Below are 22630 nucleotides of genomic sequence, written 5' to 3' on the forward strand. Positions count from 1 at the left end.
GACATATGTAACCATGAGTCTATTAACATTTCATTGGCCAAAGCAGGTCACATGTTGAAACCCAACATCAAAACCAGGAAGAGATAATGTAGAGTCACATGGCAAAGATGTTGGATGTGTAATTCCACTCAAAGTGTGAAGAACTGGGAGCAGCGATCTAATTCACCATAAGTCATGATGTAAAATGAGTTCTTAAGTGTGGGTTGTGCTTGGAAGTACTAGGAAGATACAAGTACTCTAGAAGGCCAAGCACTAACCCTCCTCTCGCTCCTGGTCTTCCTTAACGGCTCGGCCACTGCTAACACTGCTCATCACATCTACTTTTTCAGACTCTCCTCTCTTGACTTTGGCATTGGTATGCTGTCTCTACCTTCTGCCTGCCTGCCCCAGAGCCAGCTGTTCTGGTTTCTCTCCTTGGCTTTGTCTCTCCATGTGCTCACCCTCAGGAATCTTGTCTCATCTCCTGGGGCTTTAATTGGCCCTTCGGTGTGCATAATTCCCAGAGCATTAGCTCAGATTCTAGTTTCACCCTCAAGCTGCAGACACACACTCCCCATTTCCTGCAGGTCATTTTGCACTGCCTGCTTCCCAGGGCCCTCACTGAACTCTCTCTCACAACCTTGCTTCTCCAGCCAGGGCCTCTTTTTCTGTCAATGGTACTGATTTGGGGGTGATGGTCATCCTACTTCCATCCATTGTGAGTCCTCCTCTCTGTGCACCCCCTCCCCTGTGTAGCCCATCATCAGAATCCATTTATTCTACCACTACCCTTTTCTTTTCTTTTCTTTTCTTTTTTAAGATTTTATTTATTTATTTGACAGACAGAGATCACAAGTTGGCAGAGAGGCAGGCAGAGAGAGAGAGAGGAAGGGAAGCAGGCTTCTTGCTGAACAGATAGCCTGATGTGGGGCTTGATCCTAGGACCCTGGGATCATGACCTGAGCTGAAGGCAGAGGCTTTAACCCACTGAGCCACCCAGGCGCCCCCCTACCGTTTCTATCTTTGTTTAATTTTAAGAGAAAAAAACAAGGGCGCCTGGGTGGCTCAGTGGGTTAACCCTCTGCCTTCGGCTCAGGTCATGATCTCAGGGTCCTGGGCTCGAGCCCCGCATCAGGCTCTCTGCTCAGCAGGGAGCCTGCTCCCCCCTCTCTCTCTGCCTGCCTCTCTGCCTACTTGTGACTTCTCTCTGTCATATAAATAAATAGAATATTTTTTTTAAAAAAGAAAAAAACATTAAAAAAATAATGATCATGGAAGAAGTAAAATGGTACAGACTTATAGAAAGCAAAACACACACTCCTCTCTCTCCAACTGTACTCTCCAGTGGGAAGCACTAGTAGTGTCTGGAGTGTGGCTTTGCAGACTTTCCCTGGGCACACTGAGTCAACAACCTCTTTTCCTTATTCTCTCTAACGCTACCATCGCCACAAGATCTCTTCTCCACAAAGAGTCCTTGTGTAAAGCTTAATTCCAAATGCCAACACTTAGAGTGGTAGTTTTTGGTTTTCTTTTCTTTCTTTTTTTCTTGTGTGTGTGATAAGTCATTTTTTAAAGCAATCCTTAATTTTTGTTCTGGTATAACTTGGGTGATAAAAATCTGGAGAAAGAAAGAAAGGTCAAGGTGAGAATGGTGTATCTGCGGCATCTGGCTGGCATTCTGATGCCCCTCTGGAGGTCCTTCATGTCTGGGGTGGACATGAGCTCCCGTCTTCCATGGGGGCTACTGTGATACAGGCCTTATCGGAGAAGTACCAAACTCACATTCCAGAGAGGCCAGGCCAGGCACTTATCTGAGCTCAGTGAGCTGTGTGGAGCCTATAGTGAACCTGAGAGCAGAGGTGTCTGCTATGGCCCCTGCTCAGTTTAGGTCAAGGCTCTAGTGCTCTTAGGGGTGCCAGACCCGGAGTTAGACAACACCAACAAAACATATCTGTGAGCTACTTCTTGATTTTTGCCTTTATTCATATCGACAGTTTTGGCTCCTGAGCCTACAGTAATCCAGTCCCAGGTGGCTGTGGTGCCCCGCCCACCCCTCCCCCCACCCCATGGTGACAAAGGATTGTGAAAATGAAGCCATCCCAGCCCAAAGAGCTGGGGCATTAACGCTTGTGGGCAGTGGCCCAGGGATTGGGTGAAATGGGAGAGATCAACTATTTGAAAGGAAACTTAAGAACTGTGCTCATTCCACCCACCATGCCTGGTGAATGTGGCAGACAGTAGCTGTCCTCTGGGGGTACCAATGCTAAGGCTTGTCAACCTTGCATGGGTCTAAATTAGGGGAGGGCCTCAAAAAATTGTCTTTAGAAGTGAGGAAGGATGGGGTGCCTGGGTGGCTCATTGGTTAAGCCTCTGCCTTCAGCTCAGGTCATGATCTCAGGGTCTTGGGATCAAGTCCCGCATCCGGCTCTCTGTTCAGCAGGGAGCCTGCTTCCCTTTCTCTCTCTGCCTGCCTCTCTGCCTACTTGTGATCCCCCTCTCTCTCTAAAATAAATAAAATCTTTAACCAAAAAAAAAAAAAAAATAGAGAAGTGAGGAAGGAATCAGCCCAGGGCTGTGGTTTTAAGACTGCCCTGCTCAGACAGATCACAGTCCGAAGCACCATTAGTGGCCCCTTCTTGGGGCTCTTCTGGAACCTATTTATGTATTTGACCTGTTCTTCCTCTTGAGCTAACACATTCCATATGTTAAACTACCTGTGATGTAAAGTAAATTAGGAAAAGGGGGGGGTGATCCCCACCTCTTTGAAGCTATTGGGAATTGGGGAAGAGTAGGACTCTTAATTCCCATAGGTAAGGGTTTGATGATACTACTAATACACACATTAGTTCTCACAAATCACTTGAACATACCTTGTTTCAGTATTTCTCAAAGTCCTTGAACATGACTTACAGTAGGAAATGCAATTGACATTGTTATCTGGTTGGCACATTGAACCATATGAAATCGACAATATACTACCCTCTTGACCTATAAAATGGCCATTTTATATGGTTCAATGTAAAAATAATGCAAACAAAAGTTCTAGGCAAAAATATTTGCCCTAGTGTTTTGTAATACTCATTTATTATTTTAAATGCTCATTGCAGTACACTGAAGTCACTTCATTATCATCACCACTAATGGGTCACAACAAACTGCTTTATTTAATCTTCACAAAAACTTTTAAGGCAGGAATCATCATTCCCCCATGCCCTTAAAGGCAACCAGATGTTTATCCCAGCGATGAGGTTTTTATCCCAGGAGCTTCTGTTAACTATCCACTGACCACTTACTCTATGCTTTAGCCTTTATCTCATTTAATCTGTATTAAGATCCCAACATGGGATGGGTACCAACAATGAAGAATATGATGGAATCTGGAGAAGCTCAATACTTGTTTCCAGCCACAGGGATACAAAGAGGCTGATTCCAGATTTGAAAATTTTCTGTAACAGCAAAGCCCAACCTATTTTCATGGCTTTGGAGCTGAGACCCCGACCCACACCTTGAACATGGGCTTTGTCCAGCTCCTGTTCTAACTACCCCCGCCCCCACCATGGGTTATCCACAGAAGGGTGTGTGTGTGTGTGTGTGTGTGTGTGTGTACGCGCTGCGCTGGCTGGCTGGCTAGCTTAGTTGCTGAAACTTTCTGCCTGGCTCTGCTTTTTCCCAGGCTTTTGCACAGGCGATGGGGTGGGCTTTATCCTCAGGACCATCCCCTCCCCCAGCCCAGACCGCAGCTGGAAGTTTTCACTGATCTTCATCTCGTCTCCCTGCCCCCTTCGGGGACCAGGAAGCCGACTGTCTCCCTCGGTCTTTTCCAGATGTCCGTCTGCCAAAGATCCCTCTAGTATAGAGGATGATGAATGAGGACCGGGGAGCCGGCCTGGTGGGAAAGTGTCGTCGCCTTGAAAAGAGAGGGAAAGGGAAAGGAAGTCGGGGGGGAGGGGAAGGGTTGGAGTCGAGCGGCGGGGAAGCGAGTCTGGACACCGGGGACCCAAGTCTCCTCTGCGCAGCCCGTAAATTTACCTCCCTCAGCAAGGCTTGGGGGAAGTGGTCCAATCCCTGCATTCCCTTGGAATTTGGGCTGTATTCTATCATTTACCGCAATCCGCCCAATCCGCTCAGGGACTACCCTAATGTTTGCTTCCAGCCCTCGCAGGGCCGGATTCCCTGTGCTGCTCCCATCCCGCCGCGGGACTGCGCTCGGGTCCCCTCCCAATCTTCCTCTCCTCAGGTCCCTCCCAATTCTACCATTCTCTGGTCTGGGGGGCGGAGTCGTACCGCCTCTCCTGTTCCTTTAAGAGGCTTCGGCTCCTCCCCTTTCGGAGTCGCCGTCTGACGCGGGATGACAGCAGCGAGTTCGGTATGTCTATGCAAATAAGAGCTCCCTGTGGGCCAATGGAAAGCGGAGGTGCCGGAACCGCGGACCAATGCGGAGGGGGCGCAGGGGCTCACCATATAAGGAACGGCCTCGCCATAAAAGGAAACATTGTATCTCTTTATATGGGGGGAAGGGTCGGGGGATCCCTCCGCCGCCAGCGCGTGGTCCCGGCCCCCTCCACCCGCCGTCTCGGCCGCGGCCAGCAGCCCCTGCCCCCCGGGGGACGCTGACGGCCGCCGGGCGCGCCGCCCTAGCATACGGACAGGGGGCGCTCCGCGCGGCCTGGGGCAACCCGGGCCACAGGGGCAAGAAAGTGAGGGCCCAGGTCGGCCCGGGCGTGCAGGGGCCCCGGGTTCGCAGCGGCGACGGCGGCAGCTATAGCGGCTCTAGCAGCAGCGGGAGTGCCGGGTTGAGCCGGGAAGCCGATGGCGGCGGCGGCGGCAGCTCCGATTCCTCGCTGACTGCCCGTTCGCCCTCCTGCATTGAGCGCCATGTTACCGAGCCAAGCTGGGGCCGCCGCGGCGCTGGGCCGGGGCTCGGCCCTGGGAGGCAGCCTGAACCGGACCCCGACGGGGCGGCCGGGAGGTGGCGGCGGCGGCGGGACTCGCGGGGCTAACGGGGGCCGGGTTCCCGGGAACGGCGCGGGGCTCGGGCCGGGCCGCCTCGAGCGGGAGGCTGCAGCGGCAGCGACAACCACCCCGGCGCCCACCGCGGGGGCCCTAGTCTACAGCGGCAGCGAGGGCGACTCGGAGTCGGGCGAGGAGGAGGAGCTGGGCGCGGAGCGGCGCGGCCTCAAGCGGAGCCTGAGCGAGATGGAGCTCGTCGGTGGGCCCGAGGCGGCGGCGGCGGCCACCGGAGGCTATGGGCCGGTGAGTGGCGCGGTGAGCGGGGCCAAGCCGGGTAAGAAGACTAGGGGCCGCGTGAAGATCAAGATGGAGTTCATCGACAACAAACTGCGGCGCTACACGACCTTCAGCAAGAGGAAGACAGGCATCATGAAAAAGGTACCGGGCCCGGAGGCTGGCCGGCCACGGGGGACCGGGAGGGTGGGGACACGCAAGGGGAGCCTGAGAGGAAGGCAGAGCCGAGGCGGAGGTGAGAGGCGGCGAGTCCGCAGGAGGTGTGTGGGAGGGATGGCTGTTACCCCGGGAGGGCGAAAGGGGAGGGGCCGCCGGGGAAATGTGGGGAGAGGGGAGATGCCGGGAACGTCCAGAGAAGACGGGAAAGGCGCCGAGGTGGGAGTGACGGGCGCGGGAGAGGAACAGGGCCCTTGTGAAGGGGTGAAGAGTGGTAATGGGAGGCTGCCCGGGAGGTGGTTAATGAGACGCGGGGGTCACTAGATCCAGTGCCTTCAGGTGTTCAGGGAGGGTGCCGGAAAAGCAGGGAGCGGAGGGGGAAGGTATGGAGTTCAAGAGGCTAGAGCTCTGTAAAAACAATGAGCCAGCATGTGTGGGAGGAAGGTGGGCACCACAAGAGTAGTGCTGGCTGGAAGGACAAGCAGGGCTGATGACCCAATGGGGCTCAAGAGCCCTAGGTGAGGGAGCAGGGCAGCACAACTGATGCTGCCTTGAGCAGCAGGGACTGAGTCCCACGATGGCCTTGTGTCTTCTCTTGCATCCAATGGACACCGGTGCACTCCCTGCAGGACAACCTTCAGGACCATCTGCCTTTGGGACAAGTGGGATTTCCAGCCCTAGAGAGAATCTGTGCATGGAGTTTGGGGGAAGGCAGGGAGGTTTGCAGAGGTACCTAGAAATTTTTCCTCTTCTAGCCAGCTATCCAGTGAAAAGGGGTGAGGAAACAGTGTCTTGAGGTGTAGGAGATAAGGGAAAGGATGGAAGCAGATGAACTGGGAAACAAGAAGCTAGAACACTGGGGACATGGGCTGGTGTTTATTTCTGTCCCATATAAAAACCAGAACTGCTTCCAAGGTGGGTTGTGGAACTTTTTTGGGAGTAAGGAGGCCATCTCTGAGGCCATTCTTGAAAGTCCCCTCCCTGAGCTCGTGGCAGGGTAGTAGCTGCTAATCTAGCCCTATCTCCCATCACTCCAAACCCTGTTGCATCAAGACAAAGAAAGAAAAAAGCTGGTAGCACAGTATTCTAGGGCATAAGGTTAGGACCTGTGCAGTTTCTGGGAAGAAACATGGGACAGTTTAGAACTTATGTGACCACCCCCATCCCTAATGTCTTCTGGGACTTCTAGTGAGATAGCAGCTTTATTCTGTTTCCTATGACAGCGAAGAGTCGGTGGGGTGGGTGGGAGCCCTTTCTCTGAGGCTCCTGGCACCAAGCTGTATTCAGGATCCGCTACCTGGGGCCCTCTGTGTCCCCTGAGGTTATACATTCTGTCACTAGGGGGCTGTGACTGCTTGCTTGGGCTATCTGCAGGTCAGTGGCTGCTTCTCAAAGGAGGAGCATGGGTAGTTTTTCTGCTCTCCAGCTCTCTTTCAGATATTTTGATAGGACCCTCCCCCAGCCCCAGTCACTGGAGAGGAAGGTCACTGGGGGTGGGGTGGGATGGGGCAGGGGCTTGAGATCACTGTGTATTCCCTACTTCCCAAGGAAGGTAGAGAGAAAAAGTTTGGCTGACTTACCCATCTTCCCCACCCCCCCAGGCCTATGAGCTGTCCACGCTGACAGGGACACAGGTGCTGTTGCTGGTGGCCAGTGAAACAGGCCATGTGTATACCTTTGCCACCCGCAAACTGCAGCCCATGATCACCAGTGAGACTGGCAAGGCACTGATTCAGACCTGCCTCAACTCGCCAGACTCTCCACCCCGCTCAGACCCCACCACAGACCAGAGAATGAGTGCCACGGGCTTTGAAGAAACAGACCTCACCTACCAGGTGTCGGAGTCCGACAGCAGTGGGGAGACCAAGGTGTGTTTGGGTCGCCTATCTAAGGGAAAAGAAAAGGAGGGACTTCACCGGCAGAGAGGGGTAGGGGTGGGTGCCTCTCTCTCTCCCTCACTCAGGATAGGCGCCCACTGACGTGGAACGGAGCTGGGTTAGTACCCCTCATCCTAGGGGACAGGTGTCCATCCTCGCCATCCTGACAGGAGGCCGGCCCCCTAGATAAGCGGGCGGCCTCCGTGCCCTTATAAGGCCGGCTCCGGCTCCAGGCCGGCCTCCCGCCTGCAGCCCGCCCGCCTGGCAGGGCCCTCGCATTCCTCCCGCCAGCTGTCTCCCTGCTGGGGGCGGGGGCGTAGCTTAGCCCTGCCCTCGCGGCAAGCTGGGTTGCCAGGGAGTAGGAAGGAAGCACCCGTGGGCTCCAGGGTCCTGGGAACCCAGCACTGTCGGCAGGCGGGCTGGTTGACTGGGCTGGAGACTACCTAACTAGCCAGCCGCCTACCTCTTCAGGATGTCCGGGCCTGGACACGTTTAGGGAGTATATTCGCGGCTGCTAGGGATGCCGGCCCTAGTTACGCCTCCCCCTTCCTTTTCCTGGTAAGGAGAGGGGGCAGGGCTTCCTCCCTTGCCTCTCTCGGGAGCTCCTCCTTCCGGGTGGCCCTTCACTAACTGGCCAATCAGAAGAAGCGGCACTGTTTGCCTTAGCAACGCCTTCACCAATCGGGGGCTTTGAGCTCGGCTGCCTAGCAAACATCCCGCGTTGACCCACCCCCAGGATTTGAACCCCCTCAGTTCTCTGGGCTTGGTTCTCAGATCGTGGCTTTCTCCTTCCCCTTCTAAGAACAAAGGCTCGTGGAGGGGAGAGTCAGTGCTCCAGATTCCCCCCTCGTACAGGCGTGTCATCTGTAGTTACAAACTCTTGAAGCAGTAGGGCTCATTTATTCCCAGGGAATTTTGCTGGAGAAATAAATTCCTTTGGTAGTCCAAATCTTAAGTATTTGGCATGAATGCTTAATTGCCAGACACCCAAGATCTCTCTGAAGCCCTAAGTTCCCTGAAAAACTCTTGTCCCTATCTCAGAAGCCTGGCAAATCAGAGCAGGAAGGACATTTTTAAAGAGGACATAGTAGCTCAGCCCTCTCGTGTTTATACACCAGGAGAACTGAGGCTTGGAAAGAAGAAATGATTTTCCCAGGATCACATAGATGGTCATTGCCAGAGCTGGGAATGGACCTCCATGCTTGATTCCGCAGCCAGAGTGATTACCATCGTCCATTGGGGCAGAGGATTCTGGGACTTATGATGATGATATCACCCTCATTATAAGCACAGCAAATACTTATTGCTCCTTTTAGGTGTTAGGAACTTTATCTATGTTCACTTATTAGTCTTCATCACGCCTATGGGCTAAGTGTTCCTTTACGGACAGGAAACTGAAGCTCAGCAGCTCAGTAACTTGCCCAGGGGTCAGACAGCAGGTAAATGGCAGAGCTGGGGTTTGAACCCAAGCACACTGATTCTGGTCTTGGGCTGGCATTCCACACAAAGCTTCTGCAGGGGCAGGGTCTGGCAGAGGCTCACTGCTGTATCTTTACTCTGGGTGTAGGACACACTGAAACAGGCGTTCACGGTCACCAACCTGCCGGGTACCACCTCCACCATCCAAACAGCACCCAGCACCTCTACCACCATGCAAGTCAGCAGCGGCCCCTCCTTCCCCATCACGAACTACCTGGCACCAGTGTCTGCTAGCGTCAGCCCCAGCGCTGTCAGCAGTGCCAACGGGACTGTGCTGAAGAGTACAGGCAGCGGCCCCGTCTCCTCTGGGGGCCTCATGCAGCTGCCTACCAGCTTCACCCTCATGCCTGGTGAGTCACAAGGGGCAAACTGAGCATGCCAAGAGTGGGCTGAGGGCTGGCACAAGGGGGACCTCTTTCCTTGCTCAGAAGGAGGGTGGACAGCCAGAGCTTGAGGGAAGCCTCTTATCTCCCACTGGCAGGCATGCCCTTCCTCCTGGGACCCCTACTCTCCTTGTCGGTAAGTTTCAACCATGCCCTCTGGCCTTGTCTAGCCAGCCCAGCTCTGTGCCTCCACTGCCAGAGGGACAGTAGACATTTTACCACCTCCCTACCTTGAGTGGGGCATGTTCTCGTTCGTTCAGTGCTAGCTCCTCTATCACCCAAGGAGGCAGAAGCAAGCCCTGGGTGGGAGGAGTGGGGAGGGACAAGAGCAGAGTGCAGAAACCCCTGGAGACAAGATTCAGGACATAAAAGGCCTCATTAGCTCCTGGGAAAGATAGTTATGGGAGTCGGGGAGCGGTGTGCCAGACCCTGGGGCCGGGGTGTTCGTGGGTGCTTGGTGCAGATGGTAACTGGGTAGGACAGAGCATGAGTAAGTCAGTAAGTCTCTGTGTCTCCTAGGTGGGGCAGTGGCCCAGCAGGTCCCAGTGCAGGCCATTCAGGTGCACCAGGCCCCACAGCAAGCGTCTCCCTCTCGCGACAGCAGCACAGACCTCACGCAGACCTCCTCCAGCGGGACAGGTATGGCTCGAAGCTCTCTCCTCCCTGCCCCACCTCCTTCATGAGGTCTAGCCGCAGGGGCCTAGCAGTACCCCTCCTATAACTAAGGTCAGACAGTTTCTTTTCTTTTCTTTTTTTTTTTTTTTAAGATTTTATTTATTTATTCGACAGAGAGAGATCACAAGTAGGCAGAGAGGCAGGCAGAGAGAGAGGAGGAAGCAGGCTCCCCGTCAAGCAGAGAGCCCGATGCGGGGCTCGATCCCAGGACCCTGGGATCATGACCCGAGCCGAAAGCAGAGGCTTAACCCACTAAGCCGCCCATGTGCCCGGGTCAGACAGTTTCTTAAGATAGGCATGGAGGCTTTTGGCTCAACCATTACCCTAATCCTTATGGGAAGGTCAGGTGAGGATGGCAGGGTTTGGAATCCTGTGTTGCATTAGGGCTGTGGATTTCAGGAAGGAATGAGGGACCATTGGAGCCACTCTTCTCATTCAGATGAGAAGTTGGGGGCCCAGAAAGGAGAAGTTACTTGCCCAAGGACACGTGTTTGCTTAATTACCGAAAGATTTATAAAGCAGTTGTCTTCTTGTGGGAGGGCATCCTAAGTTTTGAGTAGCCATAATTCCCCTCAGTGTCTCTAGTCATTTCAGAAATGATGAAATGCTTTCAAACTAAAATTACCTTTTTTTTTTTTTAAAAGATTTTATTTATTTATTTGACAGTCAGAGATCACAAGTAGGCAAAGAGGCAGGCGGGGGGGGGGGAGTAGGCTCCCTACTGAGCAGAGAGCCTGATGTGGGGCTTGATCCCAGGACCTTGAGATCATGACCTGAGCCGAAGGCAGAGGCTTAACCCACTGAGCCACCCAGGCACCCTAAAATAAAATTACTTTTAAGTTTTTGCCCTTAACAACCTTGTTATATGTGATGTGGCCTATGGACAGACCAGCATCATGTGGGAACTTGATAGAAACGTATACCATTTTTTAAAAAGATTTTATTTATTTATTTGACAGAGATTACAAGTAGGCAGAGAGGCCTGCAGAGAGAGAGGAAGGGAAGCAGGCTCCCCGTTGAGCTGAGAGCCCAATACGGGGCTTGATCCCAGGACCCCGAGATGACCTGAGCCGAAGGCAGAGGCTTAACCCACTGAGCCACCTAGGTGCCCCAGAAACGTAAACTCTTAAGCCTTACCCCAAACCTGTGGAATCAGAATCCGCATTTTAACAAGATCCCAAGTGATCTTATGCACATTAACCTTGGTTGTTTAAAAGATGAGTTTGTTAGCCACACATTTAGGAAGAGGGAGGAAAAATTTAAAAAAAATTGGGGTGATGGAGCCCCCTAACAGGGGAGTGTCTGAAAAAGATAAATAAAAGGGGAATATCTGAGTTTCCCTCGAGTAGATCAGTCATTGCAATCCTTGTTTCTCCCAGGACCTTATGGTCTTGGAATGAAGAATTCAGCAGATAGACAATGGAATGGTATAACATGATGGGATATAATTAAAGGTTGGTGTTCCTATGTTCAAGAAAAAATAAGGCTTTTCTTAGTTGATGACATAGGGGCCAGGGGAACGAGTCTTGTCGAGCTGCTGAGCTGGGTAATGGCATGAGGAGTCCGGAGCCCTGGAACTCCTGGAGGTGGGATGGGGTCTATCAGTAGGGACCAGGGCCAACCTCTCTAACGTGTGTCTGTGTTTGCCAGTGACATTGCCTGCCACCATCATGACGTCGTCTGTGCCCACAACTGTGGGCGGCCACATGATGTACCCTAGTCCCCATGCGGTGATGTATGCACCCACCTCGGGCTTGGCTGATGGCAGCCTCACCGTGCTCAATGCCTTCTCCCAGGCGCCATCCACCATGCAGGTGTCTCACAGCCAGGTCCAGGAGCAAGGTGAGTTGTGCGGTGGGGCTCAGGAAAGGAGGACCGTTTTCTCCCTTACACAGGCACACGCTCGAATGGGCCCCCACATGCCCACCTAGATGGACACACTCACATCCACATACACAGACTAAGCTGCCCACACATACCCCTACACACGCACACACATGGATGCTTGCACATGTATCCCGACACCCCTGACTGTCCACTAGGGTACTCCTGCACGCTTGGACACATTTGGACATTCACCCTTGGGTACTTGCGTCTGAGACTTACCGGGTCACTTGTACAATTATCACCATTTCTCCAGTATCTGGAAGTTTCTCTAGAGCAAACAGTTTGAGTGTCTCCTGTGGGTTCCCGATGCAGGTGGTGTTCCCCAGGTGTTCCTCACAGCGCCGTCTGGGACAGTGCAGATCCCTGTTTCTGCAGTTCAGCTTCACCAGGTAGGTGGGGTTGGGGGCACCCTTCACCTCCCCCCAGCCAGCCAGCCAGTCGGCTCTTTATCTTGACCTCGGAGTTCCATTAACCCGTTGGTCAAAGCCAAGACCCCCAGCCAGGAGGTCAGTTTTCCCAGTCAGGCCTGTGGTGGACAGGCAGGCAAGCAGGGGGGAGCTTGGGCTATCTGGTCAGTTCCTGCTCCCTCTTCCTGACACACCCCTTCCCTCCAGATGGCTGTGATAGGGCAGCAGGCTGGGAGCAGCAGCAACCTCACCGAGTTACAGGTGGTGAACCTGGACGCCGCCCACAGCGCCAAGAGTGACTGATCCGCCCTGCCACCCTGGACAGATGGCCCACGGGATGGCACCACTTATTTATTGTTGCCTTTTCACGTTTTCTTTACACACACGTTGACGGGCCGCAGGAGGGAGGCAGGGAGGAGGAGTGGGCAGCCACAGGACTGAGCCCTCTCACTCCAGCCAAAGAAATGGGCCAGCCTGCCCTCCACCCCATCCTCCCTCACCCTCCCCTCCTTCTAGCTCCACCTCCCCTTTTCTGTTGATGGTGGGGCTGTCCTCCCTCCTCAGACTCCCCTCGCCAGCTTGGCTCCATGTTTGCCATGAGTATTAGCTTATTCAATGGGACCGTGCCCCACCTTCCCACACACAGGCCTCTGTGGGACTAGGCACCGTGTTCCCCCTGAGGAAGCAGTTGGGGTCCTCTCCCAGCCTCACTGCTGACCCCATGTCAGCATTGTGTCTGTCACAGGCTGGGTAAGAAGAGCCCTACCCCTGCCCCTCAGGGAGCCGCCTGGGGAGATGGGGCTTCTTCCATCACGCCACCGCCCCGTTGTCCCTGCAGCTTCTGAGAGCTGGACCTGTGCACAGAGCAGGTTCCCAGGGCCAGCTGCCCTGCCCTGCCTTGCTGATCCCCTCGGAACTCCAGGGACTCCTGGGTTGGAGGGAACCATCAGAGTTCCCTCTCACCCTGTCTCCCGCCCCCTTCCTCCCAGCTGCTTTACTTAAAGTTGATTTTGAACTTTTTATTTGAGGAGACGAAGTGAAAACAAATCTATAAATATATATTTTTAAAATATTTAAACTTTTTTTTATGGCGTTTTTTCTCGTCCCCCTCCCTGCCCAAGCTCCCCTTCCCTGGGGAGCCCTGGGGCTCCCCGGAACTGGCTGGGCCTCTGGGGACAGAGCCACCCCACGAGCTCGGGGCCCACCAGTGTGTAGGGGAGATTCTGGGATTGCCCGGTCCTGGGTTGTTTCCAGGAGAAAACCGGGGGAGGGGCCCTCAGGCCATGCCCCAACGGGGTGGGGAGGGTAACCCACAGCCCTGGGTCTCTTTTTGCCCTTTAAGGCTGTTGCAAGGGAGAGGGAAGAGGGAGACCAAATGTGGGGGTGGGGTGGGAGGGTGTCAGGTAGAGGCAACTGACTTCATTTGTGCCACACGCATGGGCATTGCAGCCTTGTGCTTCCCCAGGCCTGCAGCTGCCTGGGGCCCAAGTTGCAGTGAGCAGGGTGGGGTCTGGGAGGGGGTAAGAGGCAGGAATGGGGGTCAGAAGAAATGGGAGCAGCTCTTGGGCTGAGTATAGGGATAGGGGAGCCAGAAAGGGGCAGCTCTCCCAGGGAGTGAGCAGCTACTGTAACTTTTTTAAATTAAGACAAAAAGCCTTGAAGAAAATGACTTTATTTTTCTAAGTGTAACCTCAGTATTTATGTAATTTGTACAGGGGCCGTGCCCTACCCCTCTCTGCCCCCTTTGGGGTAGACCTTGAGGATGGGCCAGCATAGGGGGAGGGTCTTTTACCCTGTGTCAGAGCCTACCTTCACCCCCTTTATCCAGAAAGGGAGCTTTTTCAGAACAGGGCAGCAGTTGGGGTGGCGTTTTATTAACCCCCGTGACTGCCTTCAGGAGGAACAATCCTGCTTCTGTGATTAGGTGAAGGGGTGGGGGAAGTTTTTGCGCACAGCCTAGTTATCAAGGGGATGATTTGCCGACGCGTTTGAGAACCCCCTGTAACCTCTAACCCCCATTGCTGTCTTGCCCCGGTTTGGGGTGCCAAGATGGAAGTCACCATTCTGGGCTTTCTCCTGGAGATAGCTGGGGCTTATGGGTGGCTTACAAGGCTGGGGCATGGCAAATCAGGGGTCAGAGAGTGGGGGAGCTTGGGACTCAGGTCTGTAACTGCCCAGCCCCCTTTCTCTGCTCTTGTTTCACTCCACGATCACTCACTCACTCCCCACTCCCCCACCCAGAGGAGGAGACTGATGAATTCCTCCTCTCTTTCCCACAAAAGACAGACCCAGTGAGTGAATCAGGCAAAGTGCTTATAATGTGTGTTGTGTGAGCGTGGCCTTGGGAGAACATTTGTGCGTCAGGGATGAGGTGGCATTTATATGTGCAGCAACCCTTGGTGTTTCCCTTCCTTGGTGGCTCTGGAGTGTGTATGTGCGTGCATGAATTGTGCACGCGCGCACATGAGTGTGCTTGTGTGCGTGTGCCTGAGTGTGCCTGAGTGTGTGTGTGTGTGTGTGTGTGTGTGTATGCGCGAATGTGGAGTATGTCAGTGTGGTTTCTACTTCCCCTGGGATGTTGACCCAGGAATAGTGGACATGGTCACAGTCCTATGTACAGAGCTTTCTTTTGTATTAAAAAAAAAATACTCTTTCAATAAATGTATCATTTTTGTGCACAGACTGTGGGGGTCTTTGCCTCTGTTTTTCCGCATAGGGAGGGAGGGAAGTATGAACACGAATCAAACCCCAAAGGTTGCTCTGAGAAGCAAGCCTGGCTGCCTGATGAGAACAGCAAAACTAAGGGGTGCTTTGGGCTGTGGAACTCCGTAACTTAATTGAAGGGATATCCCGGGGAGCTGCAGCCTTTGTCTTTCTGCATGGCTTTGTTAGGTTTTTAGGCCAACACAGAGATGAGCGATTTTAATTAATAGGAAAAGTGACTCAACCAATCCGAAGCACTGCAGAAGGGTTTGGGAAACTCATGGCCAAGTGACCTAGGGAAAACTCACAGAACAGCTCCAGGGTTGGGAGTGTAGCTTTCAGGGGGACCGGGAAGGTCAACCCACGGTTTGCGACGGGGGCTTCCAAGGTGATGGAAAGGGCTGCGTACTCCTGCGGCGAGGAGCAACGTGACTGTGAGCGCGGGCTGTGACTGTGAGCGTGAGCCCCGCCTGAAGCGCGCCCCGCGCGCAGCGGCGCGGCCACTACGCATGCTCCACTCGCGCGTCCTTCCGCCACGCTCGGGTGTGGGCTGCTGGGGCCCCCGTAGAAGCCGGGCCGCGCCCGCCCTGGCCGTGTGACCCGGAAGGGAGCAGCTGAGGAGGCGGGGCCAGGACGGCGGGACTGGCCGCTGGCTCCCAGCGAGGGCCAAGCCGGGCGGTGGGAGGTGAGAGGAGAGTCTTGCGGGGACCTGGTCCCTGACGCGTCCCCTTCCCCCTCCCTGACCCGCTCTCCTGGGGCTGATGAGGAGAACCAGGGCTTGCTCTCGGAGATTCGCCCGGTCCTGTCAGCCTCCTCGGACCGCGCCCCTCCTCCTCACCCCGCCCCCCAAAGCCGTTCTGCTGCCCTAGTGGCCTCCCGCACCCCTGATGGTCTGCAAGCTTGGGCCTGACCTTGCTACCTGCGTCTACCTCCTGTCTCATCTCCAGGTCCAGACCTCACCTCCACACCTTAGTTTTCTGCTCCTATTCTGGGCCCATGATAATTTCCCTCTTCTCCCCTCCCTACCCCAAATTTAGGCCTGTCAGTTGTTTTACTTCACCCTGCTCATCATTTTTCTATCGCCACATCTCCGATTACTTTCCCGTCTTTCTCCCCCTCCCCCATACCACCCGGACCCCTGCCCCTATCGAGGTCCACATCCCATGTTTCCCTTCCGTTGCACGCCTTTCTTCTGTCATCTTTTATGCCCCGTATTCCTACTTTTACCACTCCCCAGTTAACCCCATACTGCTACATACCACACGTACCTTTAACTGATCGCCAGCATAGCTGTCTTCCTATTCCCATTTATCATCTTCCGGCTTAATAATTTTTCTGAGGCCTGCCCCTTCCTTCTCCAGCTAAGAATAATATTAGGTTGTGTTTAGGGAGCTCTCACTGTGTGCTAGCAGCTGTTCTAGGTGATCTACCTACATGATCTTACTCAGTTTCTACAACATTACAATACGATCACCATGTTACAGAGGAGGGAACTGAGGTTCAGAGGTGAAGGGACTTGTCCAAAAGTATTCACGGAATAAATGCAAGAGCCAGAATTCAGACTCACACCTGAGTCTCACCTGTGCTATATTGCCTCTCTAACATCTTCACCATCTCCTGACCTCATTTCTTACCCTTCAGCTCCATGATTACCACCTCTGTGTCTATCTACCTTAGACCCCTGCCGGACATACAACTTACATGCCAGGTGGAACCTGGTCTTTTTTTCCCATAATTTTATTTGGCCTCCTTGGCCCCTCTCCTGCTCACAATACCCTGAAACACTTTCCCCATCCAGCCATCTGGATGTGGGGGCCCACCTCCCACCCTTCTTTTGTCTCTATTCTATCTGCCATGGCCCACTCCTTTATATCCATATTCCAGCTTTATGCTGTCATTTTTACTCCCTGCCCTGCCTCTCCTCTACCCTCACTTTCCTCATTTGCTCTGGCTCCACTGTCTTCCTTGCTGCTGTCCTGCCTGCTCAGCCCTGTTATCTTTCGAAGTCTTGATCTGTATCCCATGGCCACCCTGCTTTTTTGCCCAGACTGTCTTACTTAGCTGTCACTCTTTTTGTGACCTTTTTGTTCTTACCCTGTTTCATAACCTCTTCCATTTCTTAAACCCCTTCATTTCATCCTCTTGCTATTTCCAAATTATGTATTCCATCCCATTCTGGGGTTTTTCTCTTAAGTTCCACCAGGCAGCTTACCAGTCACCCTGCACCCGATCTGTGTCTCAAGGTTCTGTCCCCTCCATGTAGTCTTTTCCCTTGCCCTCATTGCCTTTATCTTTCTCCTTGTGTGTCCCAGGAGGTCAGGATGGTGGGGGAACGGCGCACCGGGGACCTCATGGTGCCCTTGGGGCCCCGGCTGCAGGCCTATCCCGAAGAGCTTATTCGACAGCGGCCTGGGCACGATGGGCATCCTGAATACCTGATCCGATGGAGTGTTCTGAAGTGTGGGGAAGTGGGCAGAGTGGGTGTGGAAGAGGGCAAGACAGAACACATCCTCATGTGGCTGTCAGCCCCCGAAGTCTACGCCAACTGCCCCATGCTATTAGGTGAGCGGGCACTATCTAAGGGACCTCAGCATGAACCAGCTGGGGGTTCAGGAAGCTTTCCCCGAGATCCAGGAGGTCTGGATGACACAGCGATGGGAGAGATGGAGGCTGATGTGCGGGCGCTGGTGCGCAGGGCTGCCAGGCAGCTGGCAGAAGGTGGGACCTCGAGCCTCACAGCCGCTGTGCTTCACACCATCCATGTGCTCAGTGCCTATGCCAGCATCGGGCCCCTCACTGGGGTCTTCAGGGAGACGGGAGCCCTGGACCTGCTCATGCACATGTTATGCAACCCTGAGCCTCAGATCCGTCGGAGTGCGGGCAAGATGCTACAGGCTCTGGCAGCCCACGATGCTGGTAAGAGACAGCCAGGGGAAGAAGGAAAGCACTGGAGAGAATGGGGCCACAAGGAGTAAGAACAGAAAGAAGAGGGATTTTCCAACTCTGGAAGAACACCTAATATTTGGTGAATACCAATTCATTGCCCCCCCCCCACCAAAAAAAAAAAAAAGCTTAATAAGCTATTACAGGTATAGAAATAGAATAAAATAATAGTATCCTGTTTATCTGTCCATTCTCAGTGCAGTGGCAGAAAAGAGATTAAGTTTATATTTTTAAATGGTCAGTTGAGATTTATTCATTGATTGTGACATCAGTTTGGTGGATTACAACCAACATGTTTTTTAATGTAAAATAACTAGCAGGTAGCACTTGGTAAGGTAAGTTTTGTGGCATAAAATATACGTTTTGGTCATATGCGTGTATATTTGTATCGGGTTACCATGGAAATTATATGCCTTACCGTGAGCCTCCGTCATAAGTTTGGAAACCTCTAGGGTAGGGGTTAGATAGTCTAGGAAAGGCAGGGGAACGTCTTGGGGATTGAGGAGAAGATAAGATTGGGTGTGGATTACAGGGAGTCGGGCTCACGTCCTTCTGTCACTGAGCCAGCAAGATGGCATCGAGCAGCACATGGATTTTGACAGCCGCTATACTTTGCTGGAGCTGTTTGCAGAGACCACCTCCTCTGAGGAGCACTGCATGGCCTTTGAGGGCATTCATCTGCCTCAGGTACTCCGGCAGCTGTGGGGGAAATGCCATGTACAAGGCCAAGGGCATCGCTTCTCAAAACGTGGTTCGGGATCATGCATCCGCCCCAGGGCCACTTGGGGAGTTTGTTAAAATGAAGGGTCATGCTTGCTTCCCCACTCAGAATTTCTCAGATTAGAACCCAGGAATCTCTCTTTGAAGACACTCCTTGTGCGTCCTATAAATCACATTTTGAGACCTTCTCAAAGTGTGGGGATAGGCATTCGTATTTCTCTGTAGAGAATGATATTATGGGGAAAGGAGAGGGACTGAACCTGGGAGAAGATGAACCTACACCACAGACTGTGTCCTACAGATCCCAGGAAAGCTGCTCTTCTCCCTGGTAAAACGCTACCTGTGTGTCACCTCCCTGCTGGATCAGCTGAATAACAGCCCAGAGCCCGGGGCTGGCGACCGAGGCTCCCTGTCCTCCAGGGAGTTCGGCCGGGAGAAAAGCCGGGGGCAGCGGGAGCTGGAGTTCAGTATGGCTGTGGGTAACCTCATCTCTGAGCTGGTGCGGAGCATGGGCTGGGCCCGGAACCTCAGCGAACAGAGCACGTTGCTGCCACGGCCCACCCGGTCCATCTTTCAGCCCTGCCTTTCAGGCCCTAGCCTTTTGCTCCCCACCATGGTTGCTGCCCCCAGAAGGCAAGAGCGGATCTTCCGCCAACGCTCTGAATTCTCGAGCCGCTGTGGCTATGGTGAGTATGTGCGAGAGACGCTGCAGGCGGGGATGCGAGTGCGCATGCTGGATGACTATGAGGAGGTCAGCGCTGGGGACGAGGGCGAGTTCCGCCAGAGCAACAATGGCGTGCCCCCTGTGCAGGTGAGCGAGGGTGCATGGGAAACTAGCTGGGAGGATCATAACTGGGGCTTCCAAGCAGGGGTCCCTTGCAGGCCACCCCCCCCCCCCGAGAAAACTCCTGTGCAGATTGGAATGATTAAAGGGGTCAGCAATTGAGAAGGGCTTGGGAAAATTTGGAGGGCTGAGAAAATGCGGTGGGCTGTGGGGCCAAGCAGAGACTTACACCCAGGAAGCAGAGCTGGTACCTGGAGACACTCCCTGCTCCTCCACCCAGGGAGTTGGCTGGGAGGGAGTGTCAGAGCATTGGCCATCAGGGTTAGGAGATGAGTGGCAGGGCCCATCCCATAGCGGAAGGGAGCCCTTTGCTCTACCGAGGCTTTTTGAAGCTAGCCAGCTATGCATCTGAGGACCATGTGTCCCCGCTCTGGGCCCAGCCTTGTCCTCCCAAGCCTACACCACCCAGGGCTCAGAAGCCTCTTCTTTGCCTCTTTCTTGCTTCCTCCATACCAGGTCTTCTGGCAGTCAACCGGCCGCACCTACTGGGTACACTGGCACATGCTAGAGATCCTGGGCCCTGAGGAAGCTGCCGAGGACGCTGCTTCAGGAGCTGTGGAGAAGGGGTCAGGGGCTCCTCTGTTGGGCACAGGTGAGCCTTTGAGGGAAGTGGATAGCATGTCTCTTAACAGGGGAGTAGGAATGGGATGTAGCCACTCCTGACCAGGAGCTGTCCCAGAGATTCAGAAATGCCCTCTGTTCCTGCTGAATGATGACACTCCCGTTCCTGTATCCTTAGCACTTCCCTCCTGGGACTGGAAACCTCTGGATGGGCTCTACTCTTTGCCGTACCTCCAGCCCGAGCCTCAGAAGAATGAGCAGTTGGGATACCTGACCCAGGCGGAGTGGTGGGAGTTGCTCTTCTTCATCAGGAAGCTGGACATATGTGAGCAGCAGCCAATTTTCCAGAATCTTCGGGAGAACCTGGATGAGGTATCATAGGCCTGAGATACTTGGGTTTGTAGTGGGTTTGGAGGTGGGATTCTCTAAGGGACTTCTAGTTAAGGGGGTGCTCAGGGGGAGGCTGGAACTAGAGATTAGAGAGTATGAGGGAGGTCTGCTGGAGAAGGAGACAAGTGCTGTGAGGTCTGGTCTGCAAGGCATGGTGGGGACCAGCCACCCTCTCTGTTCGTGTCCCCAGGACCTTTGTGTCTGCTTGTTCCTAATGTACGTACCTTCTTCTGTTGACAGACCCTGGGTGACAAGGCCCTGGGTGACCTCTCTGTGCCCGTGGAGATGGCTGAGGGTCTGCTGCAGGTACTCAGCAGTCGGTTTGAGGGCAGCACCCTCAGGGACCTGCTCAGCTCCCAAATCTACACCAAGTATGGGCTGCTGCCCGATGAACTTAGCATCTCATCTTCATCACGAAGTCACTCCTGCACCTTAGATGCAGAAGAGGAGTCCAAGTCGGAGGCCACCTTCTCCGAGGAGGAGACCGAGTCACCCAAAGCAAAAGCTGAGCCCCCAAGGGCAGATGCAGAACCTGCCAAGGGAAAAACTGAGCCCCCCATGGCACAGAGTGACTCACAGCTGTTCAACCAGCTTCTGGTGATGGAGGGGATGGCTCTGCCCCCTGAGATGAAGGAGGCAGCCAGTGGTGAGTCAGGTGCTGGGAGGGGAGGGCAAAGAAGTTGGAACGAGTCCTGGGTAGTCCCCACAGAAATAGTCCGGGTAGAGCTGTGGACTATGGTTGCTGTTGCATGGGAGAATGCTCTGGAAGCATGCCTTCCATCTTCCTTCCTTTGGCCTTGAGTATATCTAACCAACCAATTGCTGCTCCCCTCAGTATCTATGGAAAAGGAGGCTCCGTTTTCTAGAATATCTTCATCTTCATTGTTTGGCTATTAAATCCCTCATGCAGCATTGGAAAAGCTCTGAATGCAAGCTACAGAAATGAATAATGTATTACAATATCAGTAGGATAACTCAGCTTGACCTTTAAAGACTTCCAACTTGGAGGAGACTCTGTTTGTTTGTTTAAGCCACTAGCTTTCTCTCACCAATTTCAGAAATGGCTAGAGGCCTGCGAGGTCCTGGTCCGCGCAGCTCCCTGGATCAGCACGTGGCAGCGGTCGTGGCCACCGTGCAGATGTCCAGCTTGGACACAAACCTGCAGCTTTCAGGGCTCTGTGCCCTCTCTCAGGCCGTGGAGGAGGTCACTGAGCGGGACCACCCTCTGGTCCGTCCTGACAGATCCCTGAGGTTAGTTAGAATGTGGGGAGGGAAGGTGTTTTGGGTTAAGCTGCCACTCGGGGAGGATGATGGTAGGGACAGAAGGAGCTCTAGGGGAATTTGAAAGGCTGAGGGTGAAAGAAGGGTCAGCCCGAGAGCAGCCAGCAGCCGAGCAAAGGATGTGGGATATCCTTGGAGGACTTACTCTGTGCCAGGCTCTGTGCTTAAAGTCTTGTTTGCATTCTCTCATTAAATCCTCCTCTCTGTTGTCCTTCCTGAGGAAGAGTTGATGCTCTGCTTATGCCATTGGTGGGAAAACGGACTTTAGAAAATTAAACTCACAGAGCCAGAATTCAAACCTAGCTCTTTTGGGCCCTGGAGCTTGGGTTCTTTCCTTCCTTCCTTCCTTCTTTCCTTCCTCTCTTTTTCTCTCTCTCTTCCTTCCTCCCCCCCCCCCTTCTTTCTTTTTTCTTCTTTATTTAAGTAATCTCTACACCCAATGTGGGTTTCAAACTCATGACTCCAAGATCAAGAGTCGCACACTTTTCCATCTGAGCCAGACAGGTGCCCCTGAATTCTTTTCCTCTTTTCTTTTTTATGCCTTCCTATTTTCTATTTTCAAATGTTCTTTTGTTTTTAAGCCGCTTCTTACTTATACACAAATGTGTTCTCATTTTAAAAGATCTGAAGAATGTAAAAGAGCATAGAGGGAAAAGACAGAGTCCCTTTCCCTCAGTCTGCTGGGGATTCTTCAGACCTTCCCCAGGTTTACCATCTGGCTGTCTGCTCCGCAGGGAGCCTGCTTCCTCTTCCCTCTCTGCCTGCCTCTCTGCCTACTTGTGATCTCTGTCTGTCAAATAAATAAATAAGATCTTTAAAAAAAAATAAATCTGTGTAATCATGCTACATTTTTCTACAACTTTCCCCCCAACACTCAGTCTGTCTGAGAGGGCTCTCCATGCCTGTCCACACAGAGCTGCCTCATTACTCTCACTGCTGCACAGGATTCTGAAATAGGATTATCTCCAAGTTCAAATACAGTGTTCTACTGGATCTGTTTTCCTCACGTCTGCCAGCACTGGATATTATCTTTTTGTTTGCTTGCTTGCTTGCTTATCAGATTGGCAGAATTTTAAATGATTGGTATCTTTATTTTAATTT

The 22630-nt window shown here is 53.3% G+C and overlaps 2 protein-coding genes across 6 annotated transcripts in view; both read left to right on the forward strand.

Moving 5' to 3' along the window:
- Positions 1-4496: 4496 nt before the first annotated feature.
- Positions 4497-14770, forward strand: SRF (serum response factor). Its single transcript, XM_004739855.3, has 7 exons — positions 4497-5367; positions 6981-7247; positions 8824-9085; positions 9638-9757; positions 11444-11635; positions 11993-12069; positions 12295-14770. Exons 1-7 carry the CDS (start codon positions 4855-4857, stop codon positions 12388-12390), a joined length of 1527 nt encoding a protein of 508 aa, XP_004739912.1. The 5' UTR covers positions 4497-4854; the 3' UTR covers positions 12391-14770.
- Positions 14771-15355: 585 nt separating this feature from the next.
- The window catches only part of CUL9 (cullin 9), a 37227-nt gene continuing 29952 nt past the window's right edge, over positions 15356-22630 (forward strand). For 2 of the 5 annotated variants that reach the window (XR_006604140.1, XM_045071250.1), the window contains exons 1-8: positions 15361-15475; positions 17103-17706; positions 18266-18420; positions 18755-19264; positions 19754-19889; positions 20037-20230; positions 20489-20894; positions 21307-21499. Coding sequence is in view for 3 of the 5 variants with exons in the window: in XM_045071250.1 (XP_044927185.1) it covers positions 17112-17706; positions 18266-18420; positions 18755-19264; positions 19754-19889; positions 20037-20230; positions 20489-20894; positions 21307-21499 (2189 nt within the window). In the remaining 2 variants the exon portion in view is untranslated. Of the gene's footprint in view, positions 15476-17102; positions 17707-18265; positions 18421-18754; positions 19265-19753; positions 19890-20036; positions 20231-20488; positions 20895-21306; positions 21500-22630 lie in introns of all 5 variants that reach the window. The other 3 variants (XM_013062062.2, XM_013062064.2, XR_006604141.1) reach the window with 2 other exon arrangements.

This window comes from Mustela putorius, unplaced genomic scaffold (assembly GCF_011764305.1).
Source record: "Mustela putorius furo isolate JIRA1106 unplaced genomic scaffold, ASM1176430v1.1 tig00003983_pilon_pilon_pilon, whole genome shotgun sequence".
NCBI lineage: Eukaryota > Metazoa > Chordata > Mammalia > Carnivora > Mustelidae > Mustela > Mustela putorius.

Excerpts from the sequence above, each read along its gene's own strand:
- SRF (XM_004739855.3), top strand. The coding sequence starts at position 4,855 with ATGTTACCGAGCCAAGCTGGGGCCGCCGCGGCGCTGGGCCGGGGCTCG. Across the intron at positions 9,758-11,443 it reads GACCTCCTCCAGCGGGACAG|TGACATTGCCTGCCACCATC; the intron begins GTATGGCTCGAA and ends TGTGTTTGCCAG. Across the intron at positions 11,636-11,992 it reads CAGCCAGGTCCAGGAGCAAG|GTGGTGTTCCCCAGGTGTTC; the intron begins GTGAGTTGTGCG and ends TTCCCGATGCAG.